At 45.2% G+C, this 20,585-nt stretch overlaps 1 protein-coding gene across 1 annotated transcript in view; it reads left to right on the top strand.

Moving 5' to 3' along the window:
* Positions 1 to 595: 595 nt before the first annotated feature.
* The window catches only part of LOC138796652 (uncharacterized), a 31,831-nt gene continuing 11,841 nt past the window's right edge, over positions 596 to 20,585 (top strand). The window contains exon 1 of the mRNA XM_069976276.1: positions 596 to 637. Within this exon, the coding sequence (XP_069832377.1) occupies positions 627 to 637 (11 nt within the window). The 5' untranslated portion in view covers positions 596 to 626. The remainder of the gene's footprint in view (positions 638 to 20,585) is intronic.

Below are 20,585 nucleotides of genomic sequence, written 5' to 3'. Positions count from 1 at the left end.
CTACACCTGCACCCACACACACTACAGCTCTTGTTGGTTTATTCTTCCCCGTTCTGTGGGTGGCGGTACCAATTACCCGGGTGGGTCTACTACCAATACAGGCAACCGTGACAAGTGCCCAAGGGACCCTCAACACTCCCGGGAGGTTACTGACCATTTTAGGAGAAGACACGGGTGTTATCACAACACCAGCCCAACTAGGCTCATAGACTTCAAGACGGAAGTGGCTGCCACCTGTGAGTAAACGGCAGAGAAGGAACTGATAGTTCTCTGCTCTGTCATTGCACTTGACTGTATCTAGAGGCAGTAAAATTTGGCAGTCACCCAGAGATACTGGGCCCGGTGATGGAGGTTCTGGCTGTGTAGCTCCCTCAGATCTCAGACATCCAGCCATTGTAGCATGACCATCAGCTGCCTAGGTCAAGTTTTAGGTGGAATTTTTTTTTTATTTTGCAGGTTTGAAGAGCAAGTGAAGGTAGCCAGCACCTTCTCTCATAAACATGGATTTACATTTCAAATTGGAGCGGATTTTACATTTAGAGCCGGGATACCAAGTGTTGTTGCAAATACAGCAACTTTGAAGGTTAATCTGAGCTCGAGTCACGAGTGGAGCTTCACAAAAACCAATGAGACTCAGGTAAATGAACATTGCCTACAGGGTTTTTCATGGCCTTTCTGTTGCCTGAGCCAAACATTGAAGTAGCACTTGAGTGTGGGGTAAGTATATGTGGGGGAGTGTGTAAAAAAAAAAGTGTATTTTAACAAACAAATGCTGCATACAATCTGCATAAAATCAGGTAAATAAACATTATATCAGAGCAAAGCGTGTTACATAAATACTATCAGAACTAAATGCAATGAATAGTAAGTATAGTACTAGAAACAAGTATTTACAGCAAAAATAAATTCTGTATATAAATATAGTTTCAGATTCAAGTACAATAAATAAATATGGAACTAGAACCAAGCTCAATTCATAGATATGGTACCAGAACTAAACTATCCCACTCTCTCTTTGTATGTAAATTTGCAAAATCCCCCTGCGTCTTTATGTAATCTCAGACACTCAGTAATCTTGAAAGCAGGAATTTTGGGGGGCCATATTATCACACCCAGGACTACTACTACTTCTTTACACTAATAATAGACATTGGCTGTATGTTTTTTTTTCTCCCTACTATGGGATGTATTTTCAGACACCTCCTTGATAGTGTAATAGATAACTAGAGAAGTATCTGACTGTATTTCTCAGCATTGTGGACACCATTAATCGTGACAAAATGCACAAATTAATTGGAAATGCAGCCCCAAAATTGAATGGACCCCACACTATGCTTTACCAAAGCTGGAAGACATCCATTATTGTTCATGCTGTGGGGTCCTGATCAGTCAGTGACAGCTTCTTGTCCTGTCACTGACTACCTCTGTACAGTGCTGGGGTTGAGGGGAGCTCTGTACAGTGCTTGGGGTGAGGGGAGCTCTGTACAGTGCTTGGGGTGAGGGGAGCTCTGTACAGTGCCGTGGGTGAGGGGAGCTCTGTACAGTGCTTGGGGTGAGGGGAGCTCTGTACAGTGCTTGGGGTGAGGGGAGCTCTGTACAGTGCTGGCGGTGAGGGGAGCTCTGTACAGTGCTGGCGGTGAGGGGAGCTCTGTACAGTGCTTGGGGTGAGGGGAGCTCTGTACAGTGCTTGGGGTGAGGGGAGCTCTTTGCAGTGCTGGAGGTGAGAGGAGCTCTGTACAGCCCTGGGGGTGAGGGGAGCTCTGTACAGTGCTGGGGTGAGGGGAGCTCTGTACAGTGCTGGGGGTGTGGGGAGCTCTGTACAGTGCTGGGGGTGAGGGGAGCTCTGTACAGCCCTGGGGGTGAGGGGAGCTCTGTACAGCCCTGGGGGTGAGGGGAGCTCTGTACAGTGATGGGGTGAGGGGAGCTCTGTACAGTGCTGGGGGTGTGGGGAGCTCTGTACAGTGCTGGGGGTGAGGGGAGCTCTGTATAGTGCTGGGGGTGAGGGGGCTGTGTACAGTGCTGGGGTTGAGGGGAGCTCTGTACAGTGCTAGGGGTGAGGGGGGCTGTGTACAGTGCTGGGGTTGAGTGGAGCTCTGTACAGTGCTGGGGGTGTGGGGAGCTCTGTACAGTGCTGGGGGTGTGGGGAGCTCTGTACAGTGCTGGGGGTGTGGGGAGCTCTGTACAGTGCTAGGGGTGAGGGGAGCTCTGTACAGTGCTGGGGGTGAGGGGGCTCTGTACAGTGCTGGGGTTGAGGGGAGCTCTGTACAGTGCTGGGGGTGTGGGGAGCTCTGTACAGTGCTGGGGGTGAGGGGAGCTCTGTACAGTGATGGGGTGAGGGGAGCTCTGTACAGTGCTGGGGGTGTGGGGAGCTCTGTACAGTGCTGGGGGTGAGGGGAGCTCTGTATAGTGCTGGGGGTGAGGGGGCTGTGTACAGTGCTGGGGTTGAGGGGAGCTCTGTACAGTGCTAGGGGTGAGGGGGGCTGTGTACAGTGCTGGGGTTGAGGGGAGCTCTGTACAGTGCTGGGGGTGTGGGGAGCTCTGTACAGTGCTGGGGGTGTGGGGAGCTCTGTACAGTGCTGGGGTTGAGGGCAGACACACATGTTGGGCCTGCTCCTTACTGGCAGTGTTCATGCTGTTGATTATTGATGTCGCCCAGTTGTCCCGGTGCTGAACCTGTTTAGTGCTCACAAATTACCTTGATGCCAGTCTGCAATATTTTGCTGGTGGGTCCTAGGTTGGTGGATGCTCCTGAGCACATACCCAGGTGCCTAAGAGGGGATCTGTCATTATGTCATGTCATAGAGACACGTCAAAAGTTTTGTTTGGTCTGGGTCTGAGTGATCAGCCCCAAACTGATCAGGAGAATGAGCAGGAGAGAACCGCGCTTAGCTCCTAATGTACAGTAAGTCTATGGAGCCTGACTTCTTTTCTTACACAGAGCTGGGAAACAATGTGCTGCAGTGCGGTCCTTTCCCGGCTAGTCCTCTCCCGGATAGTCCTCTCCCCGCTAGTCCTCTCCACGCTAGTCCTCTCCCCTCTCGTCCTCTCCACGCTAGTCCTCTCCACGCTAGTCCTCTCCACGCTATTCCTCTCCACGCTATTCCTCTCCACGCTAGTCTTCTACATGCTAATCCTCCCCATGCTAGTCCTCTCCCCACTAGTTCTCTCCACGCTAGTCCTCTTCCCGTTAGTCCTCTTCCCGCTAGTCCTCTCCCCGCTAGTTCTCTTCACGCTAGTCCTCTCCCCTCTCGTCCTGACCCGGCTAGTCCTCTCCATGCTAGTACACTCCATGCTAGTCCTCTCCCCACTAGTTCTCTCCACGCTAGTCCTCTCCCCTCTCGTCCTCTCCTGGCTAGTCCTCACCTGGCTAGTCTTCTCCCCGCTAGTCCTCTCCACGCTAGTCCTCTACATGCTATTCCTCCCCATGCTAGTCCTCTCCCCGCTAGTTCTCTTCACGCTAGTCCTCTCCCCTCTCGACCTCTCCCGGCTAGTCTTTTCCCCGCTAGTCCTCTCCACGCTAGTCCTCTCCCCACTAGTCCTCTCCACGCTCGTTCTCACGTTCATTACAGGTCTAAACACTCAGACCCGAACCGATTAAAACTTTTGTCATGTCTTTACATGTCTCTGTGATTCTGTGCCATTGGTTTCCACATCCTGAGCCTCCTGTACTGAATAAAGAAACATTTCCTCCATATTCCCCAGCTTCCATTCTCCAAATGCCATATGCTTACTGGATAAAGAACTGACCCTTCCTTATCATTTTCCCTTCATACAGCATAAAATAGCAACAACCTCACCTGTGGAAGTCGCTCCTGGTAAGGGCATAGTGGTGAAGGCAGAAGTGAGGAAAGCAGTACTGTCTGTGCCGTACCGGGCTAAAGTCAGGACCCTCTACGGCTTCGAGACAGAAATTGAAGGCACATGGGACGGAGTGGCAATGTATAATGTGAGGGTTATACAAGAGGACTTAAAGGAATAACAACAATGCATGGAGAGCAGATCCATCGTCACAAACGCCAATGATTCTGCTCCATACACAATGTGCACATTTAGGCCCCCTTCACACGTCCGGAAAAACCATCCGGATTTCCTATCAGAGAAACCGGACGGATTTCCGGACCCATAGACTTTAATTGGTCACAGACTCTCTTCCGGATTTTTCCGGAAGGGTATCCGTTCCGGAAAATATATCCGGAAAAAATAGGACATGTCCTATTTTTGTCCGGAATTCCGGCCCGGACGCCCCCATAGAAGTCTATGGGAGCGCCGGAATCACGGAATGTACATCAGGAAAGTGCCCGTGAATCCGGATAATTGACAGCCTGCCCGCACCCCCGCTGCCCGGACGCCGCGCCGTCACCACCCCAAGGGATCAGACAGGACATCAGCTGCCCGCCGCCCGGAGCTCACCAGTATTCTGTGCCCCTGCACCCGGACATCAGCTGCCGCCGCCCGATGAACCCGCCGCGCCGCATCGCATCACCCCGCCACCCGATGAACCCACGCCGCATCGCATCACCCACCCCCGACCTCTGTTGCCCCCCCCCGAGACTGCAGCAGGTTGCACCCGCCCGCCTAGGACTCCCACCAGCTGCCGCCGCTGTTCTTCCGCCGCTGACAGGTGAGATACACAGCCCCCTCCCCCCCCAATACTAAAACTCCCACTATGATGGGAGTTGTACTTCTGCAGCCTGTGGCCATTCAGGTACACTAGAGGCAATGTGAGAACACTTTTTTTTTTACTCATCAGGAAATCCTGAAGGTTTTTCCTGATGGTTTCCTGATGGTAAAAACGGATTACTGTCAGGAAATCCTGATACTTTCCTGATGACTTTTGAGGTCTCCTGATCAGGATTTCCTGACAGTAGAAACTGACACGGACGTGTGAATGGGGCCTTACTTTTACGTATTATACAGCTTCTGTGCTTCACTAACAATGATCTGTAAGCAATGCAAAAGTAATTAAATAAAAAAATTATATTATTAATTAAAAATGTAACCAGGAACACAACATGATGAGAGATGTCTATGGAGAAGCTTTCTAACATTGGAGAATAATAATAATAATAATAATAATAATAATAATAAAAAGCCTTCTGCTAGTCTGTCAGCCAGATTGTACAGATATGAGGAAATATATTTTTAAAATATCCCATAGAATGATATGTTTCTATACAATCTGCTTATTCATTATAACGCATTAAAGGGGTAGTTCACTCAAAAAAAAAACAAAAAAAAAAAAACAAATCTTTTAAATCAAGTGGTGCCAGAAAGAGCCAGAGATTTGTACTTTACTTATATTTAAAAAATAAAATAAAATTCAGTCTTCCAGTACTTAGAAGCTGCTGTATGCCCTGCAGGAAGTGGCTTATTCTCTCCAGTCTGGATGGAGAGCTTGAGGGATTTTCTATGGGAATTGCTGCTGCTCTGGACAGTTCATGACATGGACAGAGGTGGCAGCAGAGAGCACTGTGTCAGACTGGAGAGAATACACCACTTCCTGCAGGGCATACAGCAGCTGTACGAAAGACTGGAGATTTTGTAATAGAACTAAATACAAATTTCTGGCACTCTCTGGGTCCAGTTGATTTGAAAGGGGAAAAAAAAAGTTAACCACCCCTTTAAGCTATTAATTACTTATTATATACAATCAATGAGCTTATGCTAAACTGAAGAAGTTTAATAAAATATTTGCAAAAAAAATTCAGTCTTGTGATTTTTACTATGTAATGGAAATTCCAGATCCCATCTATATCCACATCGGACCCAGTAGATATCACTAGAGCTGCCACTGTCTGTCCAGCCAGGGATGTGCTCGGAGCAGATACCAGTGTGATGTTCCCACATGGTGCTGGGTGGATTTGGAACAAGTTCGTTTGGTTCTGTATTACAAATATTACAAAAAGATTAAGATTTATTTACATTTCTTTGCAATTCCCTTCGAAATTTGTTTCAGGATTTGTAGAATGGACAGGTATATGCTGTATGCCTTGTAGCTCTGCCCCTAAGGGGGGTTGTAGAATACCCACCTGCTCCCAACTCCTGTGGCCAGGATGGGATTGGGGTTTTTTCTGTGCTCTCTATTGACCAGATATTGGTCGTTAAAGTGCGCAGAGGAAAACCCCAATCAGGACCATGCCACAGCCAGGAGCGGGGAGTGGGTGAGTATTGTCATTCTACCCCACAGCCAGGGGCAGGTGGAGGTGAGTATTGTCATACTACCCCCCAGCAGGGAGCAGGGAGTGGTGAGTATTCTCACACTAAACTACAGCTATAAACAGGAAGGGGTGAGTATTTTCATTCTACCAAACACCAGAAGCAGGGGGTGGTGAGTATTCTCATACTACACCACAGCTAGGAGCAGGAAGGGGTGAGTATTCTCATATTAACCCACAGCCAGGGGCAGCGGGTGGTGAGTATTCTCACACTAAACTACAGCCATAAGCAGGGGGTGGTGAGTATTCTCATTCTACCACACACCAGAAGCAGGGGGTGGTGAGTATTCTAATACTACGCCACAGCTAGAAGCAGGAAGGGGTGAGTATTCTCATATTAACCCACAGCCAGGAGCAGGTAGAGGTGAATATTCTCATATTAACCCACAGCAAGGAGCAGGGGGTGGTGAGTATTCTCATTCTACCACACACCAGAAGCAGGGAGTGGTGAGTATTCTAATACTACCCCACAGCTAGGAGCAGGAAGAGGTGAGTATTCTCAAATTAACCCACAGCCATAAGCAGGGGGTGGTGAGTATTTTCATTCTACCACACACCAGAAGCAGGGGGTGGTGAGTATTCTCATACTACCCCACAGCTAGGAGCAGGAAGAGGTGAGTATTCTCATATTAACCCACAGCCATAAGCAGGGGGTGGTGAGTATTCTCATATTAACCCACAGCCAGAAGCAGGGGATGGTGAGTATTCTAATACTACCCCACAGCTAGGAGCAGAAAGGGGTGAGTATTCTCATATTAACCCACAGCCAGGGGCAGGGGGTGGTGAGTATTCTCATTCTACCACACACCAGTAGCAGGGGATGGTGAGTATTGTCATATAACTCCACAGACAGGAACAGGAGTTACTTGACACCTGTCCGATTGCATGTAGGGCCAAATCTAAATGGATGTCAAATCCAAAACAAATTTGATAATAATCTAAAACTACATACACAATAAAATAATAACATTATAATTGCGTAATCAGAGAAAACTATCTTCAGGCAAGAAGACTTTAGCAGTCTAAACTACTGCAAACATTGACTTTCTTTATTGTAGAGAATGAGAAAATTGTATTTTAAGCGGTACTATCAGCAGGTTCTGGCCAATGAACCTGCTGATATCCCCCAGCAGCTTTCTGCCTTATGACCGGAGTGCTGTTATTCTTATTTCTTTGTTTTCCCATATTGTGGAGCTTGTGGCTAATTGCACATATGCTAATTCCTGGTTTAGGAGCATTATGGGTGTTGCCCGTCCACCCAGACTACCCTCCTCTGCCCACCTCTCCCGTGCCGCCCACTCTTCACATTCATATATGCATAGGAACGCCTCTTGTTATAGCGCATTTGCAAGGAAAATCTGCGATGATTCTGGCGCATGCGCATTTCTTCCAGTGCCCTTGGGTGTAAAGAATCCCAATGCAGCCCTGTTGTCAGTGACTTCCAAGATGCTGAACACGGTGCTGTGTCAGGATTCTTCACGACCTCGTCAGTCAGGAGCACTGGAAGAATTGCGCATGCGCAGATTCATTGGCCGTAACCCGCTTTAAGTAAAACTGTCATTGCAAATGATATAACTTACCAATATAGAGTAATCACTCAAGTATGGGCTTCAGGGTAGTTTTGCTAGATTCACGTTTATAGGGACCCAAGAAGTCACAGTGTACAGGGGTGAAAGAACAAATATTTGATGCTAGCAAATATACAGTATTAGGCTATGTTCACACTATGTAAGTTTCCGGACGTAGCGCGCTCTGTGAATAAGCGGCCGGAGATTTACGTAGTTTGCGTACAATGGAAAGTATACCATCTACGGCTGCACAGTTCACACTACGTAAGAACTTACGCCAGGATCGTATGCGGCGCCGTAAAAGATGAACCAGACCATTGTTTGAGGACGAAAATGCTGTAACTTACGTCCGTAGCGTAACATGCGGTCCCGTACGTAGTGGTGATTTCTTCATTTTTGCACTTTTCTTTGCCGATCCGAAAGGTTCTGTGGGGTGTCCGGGGCTAGGCGAAGATATCCAAGTAAAAGACCGCTGTCAGATCGCTATTTACTGTGCTCGGGAAGCGTAAGTAGACTACGGGCGTAAGTTCGCGGACCGTACGTAGCCGGCTGCAACTTACGTAAATCTCCGGCCGGAGTTTCACACGTATATGTCCGGACGCGAAAATATGCGGCCGGACATATACGTAGTGTGAACATAGCCTAAGCAAGTAGAGATGAGCGAGTAGTGAAATATTCTAATATATTCTCATACTCGACTATTCAATTGAATATCGAATCCCATTAAAGTCTATTGAAAAAAAAAGCTCGACTATTGGAAATCGAAATTCGACCACTTGGAGGTCACCAGGTCCACAATGACACCTCAGGAAATTATGTTAACTGGGACAGCAGGGGAAGCATGCCTGGCTGCATCTAACACGCCAAAGTCGCAGTATTACGCCACTATGACAGCCTATCAACTATACACTACAAATACATGGCCAGAAAGCAACATTTTAAGTTAAAAAAACATTTTCATGCACCTCTTTAAATCCCATTGCCTATGCCAACTACAGATGGTGGTGGGTGGGGGGAATCATACAGCACCCACCTGTCATTGTGTGTGTTATGTGGTCAGACACGTCCTACATATAAAGGGGTGTAGTTCTCATAGAAACCATGTCAAAAATGAGGCCCGTGGATGAGGTGAGCCCTCCAGAAATCATCGGAGTTACAGGAGAACTGGTAACAATAGAGTCTTCCTAAGAGTCCCTGGAATTTGAATGTTCACACTTTAAATCCTTTAACCCCTTGCCTCCGCAGCTGGTTACCCCCCCCCCCTTGCCGCCGCAGCCTGTTTTGGCCTTAATGCCCGGGGCCTATTTTTCAAATCTGACCTGTGTCTCTTTATGTAGTGATAACCCAGCAATGCTTTTAACTATCGCGGTTATTCTGAGATTGTTTTTTCGTGACATATTCCTCTTCATGTTTGTGGTATACTTTGGTTGATACACTCAGTAGTTTTTTGTAAAAATCCCATTTGCACAAAAACTTTATGTTTCTTTATATTCGAAATTCTTTTGTTCTAAGAAAAATAGTCATGCCACGTGAACTAATTATTACCGCAACATCTACAACACGTCCGCTTTATGGTGACGTCATTTGGTGAACGTCCTTTTACTTGTTAGGATGTTAGAGGGCTTCGATATTTTGCAGCGATTTTTCAAATTTTCAGAAAAATTTCTAATTCTGATTTTATTAGGGACCAGTTCAGACCTGAAGTGGATTTGTGGGGCCTGTATGTTAGTTACCCCTATAAATCCCTCCACTGTAAAAACTAAATAACATTTCATAATTTTATTAACCCTTTAGGTGTTTTCACTAACACACAACAAGGCTAAACATTTAAAAATATAAATTTTTATTAGCAGGATTAAAAAATCTCAAAACATTTCATAGTGCAAAAAGGAATCCAGCAAGGACAAACCGAAACCACAGTACTACAATAATATAATAATCTGCATATATATGGTCAAGCGTCTCTAAGACATAGGTATCAGTACATGCAGTGTATCCACATGGCCTCAGGGTCGCAACCGCAGACCTGCACAACCTGAGATTATCTATCCAAAGTACAGTGTCTCTTACCCATAGTGGATTCTGGCGTCCGTAACCCCGACGCACGTTTCGCGTAAGATCGCTTTCTCAAGGGGCGTGTCTAACTCCTGTATCTCGCGCTATTTATGATGTGGATGGGGATTCCTTCCGGGTGGCGACGCAAGTCACAGGAGGGGCCAGGGATCACGCGACTTCCTCCCGGCCTCCGTCACTGGAACGCACGCCTGCCGGTGGAACGCAGGCGGGCATGCGCACAGCGAACTAATGAGGCCATGTCGGAAGGGCGCCTATGCCCGATTTTCCCAGGACCCGCGTACAAGGAAGGAACCTATTATGAGCTGTTACGAGGCCATGTATTTACACAATGCTGTACAAATGGGACGCATCTTACATCAATTACAACCACCGACCAATTCATAAATAAAGTGCAATAGTACCATCTCAATGTAAACTGTGAATAATAAAAAGTGCTATGTGCCAGAAAAAAAAAAGTTCAATCTATATATATACTTATTACAATGCATAATCAAAAAACACACAAATAAAACACAAATTGCAAAAAACATACAAAGTGAACGCTATTCAATACATGATTATATTGTTAATATAAAGTGCATCATATAATATACCATGAAAGTGACATATTAGAGAATAAATAAGTGCTATAATGGCGCAATGGTAAATCTCATATTATCCCATATCAATACATTTTCCCTTTACATAACCGTATTACATTAGTTCCATTCCATGATTCATTTATTCTTCGCCTTGGATCTTTTTTATTTCTCCTCGTTCCCCCCATCATGACTAGGAATCCACATCATACTGCTTCACAAATTCCCAAAGAACTAAAAATAAAATACAATACACAAAACACAGACGTTAAAAACATGCAATTAAAATAGATGCAACAAGAGAACTACAGGAATGAAGCAAAGCTTCGCTGTTCATTTAACCCGTGAGGGGTCAGGCTACCTAGCACATGTATCCATCGACATTCTTTCTGTGCTAGAATCTTCTTTTGGTTCCCACCTCTGATGCCACCTGTGACTTTTTCAATCCCCCTAATTCTCAGGGACCTTGGATCACTGTTATGGTGCAGCTTAAAATGGCGAGGAATTGTTTTTAGCTGATGAATATCGTCACACTCTTTCGCTGCCACAATGCCTCGTACGTGCTTTCTTACCCGGACCCTTAGTTCCCTTGAAGTAAGTCCTACGTACACCATGTTGCAACCACATGTCGCATAGTAGATGACATAACGAGTAGAGCATGAGATGTAATCTCTAATTCTATATTGTTTCTGTCCATCTACTGACTCAAATGTGTCAGTTCTCTCAATGTTTGGGCATGCTCTACAATCACCGCATGGGTAGCATCCTGTGCGTGGTTTCCCACTTACCATAAATGGATTGGTGATCTTCGGGCTGTAGTGACGCCTTACTAGGAGATCTTTTAAATTCCTGCCCCTCCGGGCTGTCATAAGGGGGGCATCAGACACTTTCCTTGCTAGAATTGGGTCAGTTTTTAAAACTGCCCAATGTTTAGCCATCATTTTTCGCATGACCTCCCACTTCTCATTGTAATTGGAAATGTATCGAGCCTGGTTGTCCCCATGTTTTGTCTTTACATTCATTTGCAGTTTTTGTGCAATTTGTGTTTTATTTGTCTGTTTTTTGATTATGCATTGTAATAAGTATATATATAGATTGAACTTTTTTTTTTTTCTCGCACATAGCACTTTTTATTATTCACAGTTTACATTGAGATGGTACTATTGCACTTTATTTATGAATTGGTTGGTGGTTGTAATTGATGTAAGATGCGTCCCATTTGTACAGCATTGTGTAAATACATGGCCTCGTAACAGCTCATAATAGGTTCCTTCCTTGTACGCGGGTCCTGGGAGAATCGGGCATAGGCGCCCTTCCGACATGGCCTCATTAGTTCGCTGTGCGCATGCCCGCCTGCGTTCCACCGGCAGGCGTGCGTTCCAGTGACGGAGGCTGGGAGGAAGTCGCGTGATCCCTGGCCCCTCCTGTGACTTGCGTCGCCACCCGGAAGGAATCCCCATCCACATCATAAATAGCGCGAGATACAGGAGTTAGACACGCCCCTTGAGAAAGCGATCTTACACGAAACGTGCGTCGGGGTTACGGACGCCAGAATCCACTATGGGTAAGAGACACTGTACTTTGGATAGATAATCTCAGGTTGTGCAGGTCTGCGGTTGCGACCCTGAGGCCATGTGGATACACTGCATGTACTGATACCTATGTCTTAGAGACGCTTGCCCATATATATGCAGATTATTATATCATTGTAGTAATGTGGTTTCGGTTTGTCCTTGCTGGATTCCTTTTTACACTATGAAATGTTTTGAGATTTTTTAATCCTGCTAATAAAAATTTATATTTTTAAATGTTTAGCCTTGTTGTGTGTTAGTGGTTATTTAGTAAGGCTACTATTTGGTACAGTTGTGGACAGAACTCAATGTGGTTAATCAACCCCGATAGTCAGAGACTAATATACTGTGTTAATGTCCATTGGAACTATTGTGTATAAACCCTTTAGGTGTTTTGTAGAAATTTAAGCAAGTTTAAGGGGAAATTCAAAATTTTCATTTTTTTGGCAGATATTCTATTTTAATACATTTTTTCCTTTAACAGCAAATACTAACTGAGAAATGGAACTCAATATTTATTCCCCTTATTCCAATGTTTCTAGAATCCCCCATATGTGGCCGCAGTGCGTCACCTGACTCATCCACAGGCATCAGACATGACTGAGACCTGGGGAATTTTGGGGCCTTTTTTTATTTCAGTTTTTTTTTAGCCATTATACCGTGTCACAGAAGCCTTGCGGTGCCAAAATATTTGTGTAAGATGAGTTGCCGTTTCCATCAGTACCATTCGGGGGAACATGTGACACTTTCATCATTTTTTATTAATTTCTTTATGAGGTGGTCCGAATAACAAAACACAATTTAGCAGCTGTTTTTTTTAATCTTTTTTTGTACACCGTTTACTATACGTTACATATGACGTTACCATTATTTGTCAAGTCCGTACGATTACAGTGACGTCAATTTTATATAGCTTTTTTTTATAGCTTATAGCATTCATACTATAAAAACTGTTTGTGTCTTGCATGTTGTAAGAGCAGTAATATTTTTATTTTTTCGCCAATGGAGGTACTGTATATTGGGGGCTTTTTTTTGCGGCATAAGCTGAGGTTTGTAGCGGTACATGTTTTGGGTACATGTGACGTTTTGATCTATATTTTGTCTATATTTTTTAGGGGGCGGGATTAACAAAAAAAGGTCATTTTGGTTAGCTTTTTATGTATTTTTTTACGGCGTTAATAGGGCTGAATAATTAATGTAACGGGTTAATAGACGGTGTCATTACAGACACGGCGATACCAAATATATGTATCTTATTCATAGGGGATCATTTATAAAGGGGGATGGGGAATGTGTATATTTATTTTCTTATTTATATTTATTTATTTATCTTATTTGTTTGTTTGTTTATTTATTTATGTGTGTAATTGTGTGTGTGTTTAACTTTCACTTTACAGGCACATCTATAATACATTACAGCACATGATCAGTGCTGTAATGTATCATAGAATGAATGAGCTTTCAGAACAGCTGACAGCTCATTCATACGATCAGGCCTCTGTGCAGGGGCCTGATCGTACTCATCCACAGCAGCCCAGAGGCATAAAGCAGCGTCTGGGTTACTATGGTAATCCCCCGGAGCCGAGCGATGGACACAGCCTCCTTCTGTTGCTAGGGACAGCGGGGGGAGGCAGGGACAGCATGACGTTCCTGGAACGTCATGTTGCAGGAACTACCTGCTTTACATGACGTTCCAGGAACGTAATTTTGCGGCAAGGGGTGAAAGAGTATCTAAGAGAAGGTAAATTTAAATTGAATTTCATGGAGAAATCACCCACTACTACCACCTCTGCGACCTGAATGATCCTGCCTGCTAAACAGTGACTTGTTTAGTCTAAAAACATATTGAAAGAAAATTAGCAGGCCCTGGAAATGAGTCCTCCAAAAATTAATTTTGTGGCGAGGCCTCCAACATTCCCATTCAATTCGATTTAATGAAAAAAAAAATGAGCATAGCCCTTCAGGTGAGCCTCAATGCTGTTTTTTTTATATGGTGGTTGAGGAGGAGGAGGACATTAGCTGGAACAGACACATGGCACTTCACTTTTGGCTGCTTTCCACTGGTGGAAAAAGTCTGGGTAAATTCAGTGGCTGTTCATTTTTATCAGTGTCAGCCGGTCAGCACTGTCAGTTGACAGGCAGCTGCACTTATCTGTGATGTCCAACTTGGAGACGCAGTGAGTGTAGGGTGCCGAGGGATTGGGGAGGATAGGGCTGCGGTCAGCCAGATACTCCAGCAACATCTTCTGATACTTCTCCCTCCTGCTCACTACAGGCCCCACAGTGATGGAAGTTTTGTGCGGGGGTGCCATGAATGTGTCCCACACCTTGGAGAGTGTTCCCCTGGTGGCTGTGGAACTGATAGATGTTGTCAGGCTTTGGGAGGAACTCTCCTCTCTGCCGCCAGCGATGGTAGGTGGGAATATTTCCATTATGTTCTGCAAGATTTCTTTATGGTATTCCTGCAATCCATGGCTCCTCTCCTCCACCAATAAAGGAGGACACCTTATCTTTATTCCGGGGGTTGAGGATAGCCAACATCCAGTATCATTTGCTCTCCATTATGTGGACAATACGTTTGTCCTGGGAAATGCAGCCCAACATAAAGTCAGCCATGTGTGCCAGGCTCTGAATAGGCACGACTTCGCTGCCACCACCGGAAGGATCGCTCTCCATTTCCTCCTCTTTCTCCTCCACCTCCTCTTTGTACATCCGTGCTGTACCAATGGAACACACCCTACTTAAGGGCCACCCTCGCCAGCCTCCTCCTCTTCAACAGCCTCGTTCATGTCCTCCTCCTCTTTCTCCTGCAACTGCTGCTGAGATGCAGACACGAGTGCCTACATCTCCTCTTATCCCGGATTCCCACACACGATAAAAACCTGCTCTATAGACATTGAAAATTGAGGATCTTAGCAATCTTTGTTACCATGTCACCACGTTTAGGTGTTCTCAGAGACATGATCCCTACTCTAGCATTTTCACACTAGTAATGGCCTCTCCTGGGCTGAACAAGCTTACAACCGGGCAGATAGGATCCAAATGATCTCTTTTTATATGGTTGCCAGTACACACCACCAAAGTCACCAGGAGATGGCGGATGCTCCAATGTTTGAGCATTACTACACAGAAAATCCTCAGGCAGCTCCTGGGATTCTTCAAATACTTTAATGGAGTCCAATTCAGGAAAAGGACCTGAAAAGAGCTCCTGGGAGTGGGCAAGGGTGGCATGACTCTCTGGGTGAGATTGGGCAGGTTGAGAGGAAGAAGTGGACTGGGTAGATGATTCAGTCCTGGACAAGTGAGTGGAAGTATTATCGGCTATCCACTTTACCACCTGTTCCGCTGCTCCTGGTGGCCCCTGCTTAATTCTCCAATGAACCCAGGGATGCTGGATGAAAACGCGTAGGTCCTGACATGCACACTACCAGTTTTTAAATGTACAAATAAAAGTTAATTTTTAACCGCCTACGTCCAGGAGTGCCGACTTCCACATCTTGCATCCAGCGACTGGCCAGCGCTCAGAATCTCGAGCACCCTCCTTACCAGTCTAATTTTTGCTGCTGAAATTCATCTATCAGTGAGCTGTATCTCCTTTCTTTTTCTATACACATGCTATATTCCTCACACTGCACTCCAGCTGCCTGTCTGTCTGAACACACATTTGTGCTTGTGCTGCTAGCCAGTTTAATAGCTATGTATCTTTGGCTAAATGTGTTTTTCTATAATTTTAGCCCTAACAAATGCTTTTGTGGGTCTCTCCTGCCTAATATGATCTAATACCTGACTGTCCCTGCTACACACTGTCTCACTGTCTAATACCTGACTGTCCCTGCTACACACTGTCTCCCTGTCTAATACCTGCCTGTCCCTGCTATACACTGTCTCCCTGTCTAATACCTGACTGTCCCTGCTACACACTATCTCCCTATCTAATACCTGACTGTCCCTGCTACACACTGTCTCCCTGTCTAACACCTGACTGTCCCTGCTATACACTGTCTCACTGTCTAATACCTGACTGTCCCTGCTACACACTGTCTCCCTAACACTTGACTGTCCTTGCTACACATTCTCTCCCTGTCTAACACCTGACTGTCCCTGAAACACACTGTCTCCCTGTCTAACACCTGACTGTCCCTGCTACACACTGTCTCCCTTTCTAATACCTGACCGTCCCTGCTACACACTGTCTCCCTCACACTGTCTCCCTCTCTAACACCTGACTGTCCCTGCTACACACTGTCTCCCTCTCTAACACCTGACTGTCCCTGCTACACACTCGATCCAGGAGTGCTGCACCTCACACCTATGGCTGACACTAGTGCCTCTCGGCTGCATATAAAAAAACATCAGAAGTTAGTATGTGAATTGATCAAGCAACACTGCCCCATGTACCGGCGTGCAGGTCTCTGATACACATGGGTCCCTACACAAAGTCCACACCGTGTCGGTCAGTGACCACCACCCCCGCTCATGCACGCCTGCGGGGGTGGTGGCCACTGACCAACACAGTGGGGACTTAGTGTAGGGACCCATGTGTATCAGATACCTGCATGTTGGTACATGGGGCAGTGTGGCTTGATCAATTCATACACAAAATTCTGATGTTTTTTATGCAGCCGAGTGGCACAAGTGTCAGCCATAGGTGTGAGGTGCAGCGCTCTATTTCTTCCCTGAACTTGCTACACACTGTTTCCTCCCTAACACCTGACTGTCCCTGCTATACACTGTCTCCCTGTCTAATACCTGACTGTCCCTGCTATACACTGTCTCCCTGTCTAATACCTGACTGTCTCTGCTACACACTGTCTCCCTGTCTAATACCTGACTGTGCCTGCTACACACTGTCTCCCTGTCTAATACCTGACTGTTCCTGCTACACACTGTCTCCCTGTCTAATACCTGACTGTGCTTGCTACACACTGTCTCCCTGTCTAACACCTGACTGTCCCTGCTACACACTGTCTCCCTCTCTAGCTCCAAGTCTCATCTGAATCCGAATCTCAAATACACTATTCTATTACTGTAAAAGTCACATGGTTTAGCCAGCCAATAAATGCAGATGCTTTTTTTTCACTGCCTGTGTGCTCCTAGTGCCTGTCCCACCCCCGCTGCATAGTTATTGGTTAAAAAAAAACACCAGGGAAGGTGGAGGGGATTCTAATTTTTACGGCGTTTCTGATCGACTACTTGATTGAAACCGGGTATTTTGAATACTGTACTATTCGATTGAATACCAACTCGATCGAGCAGTACTCGCTCATCTCTAAAGATCACATATCATTTATACTGTGCAGGGAGCACAATAACACCATAAAGAATACTGGTTTTTTTTTTATCTTGTCTCACTCCAAATTTTTTTTAATAAAAACTTATCAAAGGGAGAATTTATCAAGGGTTTTAGAATCGCATCAGGCTTTACTTTAGTGCAAGGCGATGCCAGGGTACTGCAGCTCATCTTCTACTGACGTGAATAGGGGTGGAGGCTACACTGGTGCCACCGATACACAGGAGTTAACAGAGCCAACCGCTTCTAGCTCCATTGAACTCAGGAGCCGCCACTCCGCCAATCATCTATTAGTAGTCTACTGTTTTTTTTTTTTTTTACTGGACAACCCCTTTAACCCCTTAAGGACCCATGACATACCGGTGCGCCAGTGGATCCGGCGGTTGTATGAAGTAAGCTCAGGAGCTATTAGCAGCCAAGCCCTCACTGTTAATGATGGGCCACCATTAACCCCTGCAGTGCCGCCTGAGATCCTGTCACTGTCCGATAGAGAACTCCGCAGTGTTACTTTGGGGGTTCCAATCATTGTAACTGACTGCCGGAGGTCTCTTACCATTCTCCCGGCAGCCATCCTGGCGATCATTGTACAGATTCAGCCACAGGCCCTACTCCTTCTGCATGGCTGTCGAGGTGCTCTCTGAATTTCCCCTCTCCCTTCCTGCACTAGGAGTGCACAAGTGAGCCACAATGCTGGGGGAGGTAGCGACCTCTTGTGGCTGGAGGTATAACGCTGCCTCCATCCAGAAGAGTAATTGCCAGGTGAATGTTAGTGTCACATTTAACTGTAGGCACCCCTGATAGTAACATATACTGTTAAAGGGCCAGGCGCAGCACCTGCCAATATTTGCCTGAGGGCTGACACTGACCCTGGCTGACTAGCAGAACATTCATAATCCCTGTCAGTTCCTATATGCTTATCCAAAACTGTCCAGAATTCAAGATTTTCTCATAGACTTCTATGGGGAATCCATGCCGGAATTACAGACAAAAATAGGACAGGATCTATAATGTCCTGATCTATTTTCCAGCACGGACACCCTTCAGGAAGAATCCTAAAGAGTGTCCATGCCTCATATAAGTCTATGGGTCTGTAAATGTATCCGGATTTCCCGATAAGAAATCCGAATAAATTTTCCTGGCATGCAAGCGGCCAACGTTATTTTACACATAAACAATTTTAATGCTTTATTGTCACGAAGTGACTTATTTTTATGTTCTTTTACTGGGAAAACCACCTTCAGCAATAAACCAACTACAGACAACGCCTAAAAGGTATGTTACCACATTGGGGGGAGGGGGTTACTTGTGAATTTGAAGATTACATTCTCGAGAACTTGCTGGTAACAGAATTTCCTCGGTAATTGGGAAGGCGTCCTTGCTTCATTATTGTGGCATAGAAAGAGGTAGGTGATGAGCGTATAGTAATGTATGATATATGTATCATTGTGTATTGGCATTTTAGTTGTCACTTATGTATGTAAGAAGGGGCGTGAACCTGTAATGTGATTGGCTGTTAATATATATTGCGTGATATAATACAGGTATAATATGAGCAGTTCCACATCACTGGGCTGCCAGATCTACATGTACAGCTGTATATTACAGGTGAGAACAAATTTATTATACTGATAGATTTTGGCCCTAGAGGATGCAGGCAGTTTCCACTTTTGTGGTTTTGTGGCCTTTTAAGAGACATGGGGGGAGATTTATCAAAGGGTGTAAAATTTAGACTGGTGTAAACTGCCCACAGCAACCAATCACAGCTCAGCTTCCAGCTCTGGTAAAAGGAAAGCTGAGCTGTGATTGGTTGCTTTGGGCAGTTTGCACCAGTCTAAATTTTACACCCTTTGATAAATCTCCTCCATGATTCTTATTTTTACATTTGGGGTTTAGTTTATTTGTGGGACCCTCTGCACCTTGCAGCGACACACTTCCTGTAGGAGAAGTCCGGTGATTTATAAAATCGGTCGGGGGCAGGGGGAATCAATAACAAGTACTAACTTACCTGTCCCTGTGTCTGTGGTGAGCGGCAGGACCGGCCTCGGGACCCTCGACAGGCTCTGGGATCTCCGCCACTGACACATCAGCTAATGGACTGGCCACTGGACTTCTCCTTTAACCATAAAATATACTACTAAACAAACACAAATTTTTTGTAATTTTTTTTTTATATTTCAAATATTTTACTTTCCAGTAGAAATGACATGCTCTGTTTAGTTTAAATAATTCTAAGAAGTATTTTGAATTGTCGAATTCTGCCTGTTTTTAGTTTTTTATTTCTCCGCTGTGTGAGGACTCTTGAGCCGTGATCTGTACTTTTTTTTATCAGTACCGTTATATGCAGATGGGACATTTTGAATTTATTTTTTTTTTACATTTTTTTACAGTTTTGATGGACTTGTATAAGCAATCATATATATTGCACTTGTCTATTAACTCTACAATCTTGTAGTATTACTAATATAGCACGCCTAAGGCTGTAACAGAAAATCTATCATAATGGTTTAGAGTCGCATAGAGGTGACCACAACCCACATAATGGCTGTAATACACAACCGGACTATACCCGATGTAATACACAGTCACAGCCACAGCCAGAATATACCAGATGTAATACACAGCCACACTCAGTCTATGTGTAACTTGCTAGGAGCATGCAACTTGAACTCTTGGGTTCTCTGCTGAAAGGCGTGTCATAATAGTCCATACAAGTAGTAGAAGATAGTCACTGACACTCACCATGTGTTAAAATGCGGTCTTTATTTTTATTTTTTCTGACGAAGCGCGCATGCGCGTGAAACAGCTGTCATAGCTCGTGTGTTTAGTGCTTTGGCGTCTGCACCCGCTTCAGATGTTACCTGCTGTATTTTAAAGCACACATGAAATAAAGTCTACGCATCAAAACGGTGAGTGCCCCCGCATCTCTTTTTTCTCTGCTAATATAGATTTGTTTAAGCACCGTCTATTTTCTAAAGGGGAGCACCCCGTGGGCGAGACAATCTACCCTAAGCTTCAAGATGTGTCAGTCTGATCATTCACCTGTGTCCAGTGAGTAGTGCCGGTACTATACGCCTATAAGAAGGCTTTATTTTTAATACACAAGTTACACGGCAGACATGGTAAAAGGCAGGAGTGTTCTACTAATGGCGACGGGCTGTTTCACTCATTTGCGCTTGCTTAGGCCTGCCTTTTACCATGTCTGCCGTGTAAATTTTATATTAAAAATAAAGACCGCGTTTTAAGGTTTGGTGAGTGCCGCTGACTATCTTCTACTACTTTTATGGACT

The sequence above is a fragment of the Dendropsophus ebraccatus genome, chromosome 7, assembly GCF_027789765.1.
Source record: "Dendropsophus ebraccatus isolate aDenEbr1 chromosome 7, aDenEbr1.pat, whole genome shotgun sequence".
In the NCBI taxonomy this organism is placed as follows: domain Eukaryota; kingdom Metazoa; phylum Chordata; class Amphibia; order Anura; family Hylidae; genus Dendropsophus; species Dendropsophus ebraccatus.
Note: the sequence above shows the minus strand (reverse complement) of the source record. Positions and strands in the feature narration are given on the sequence as shown.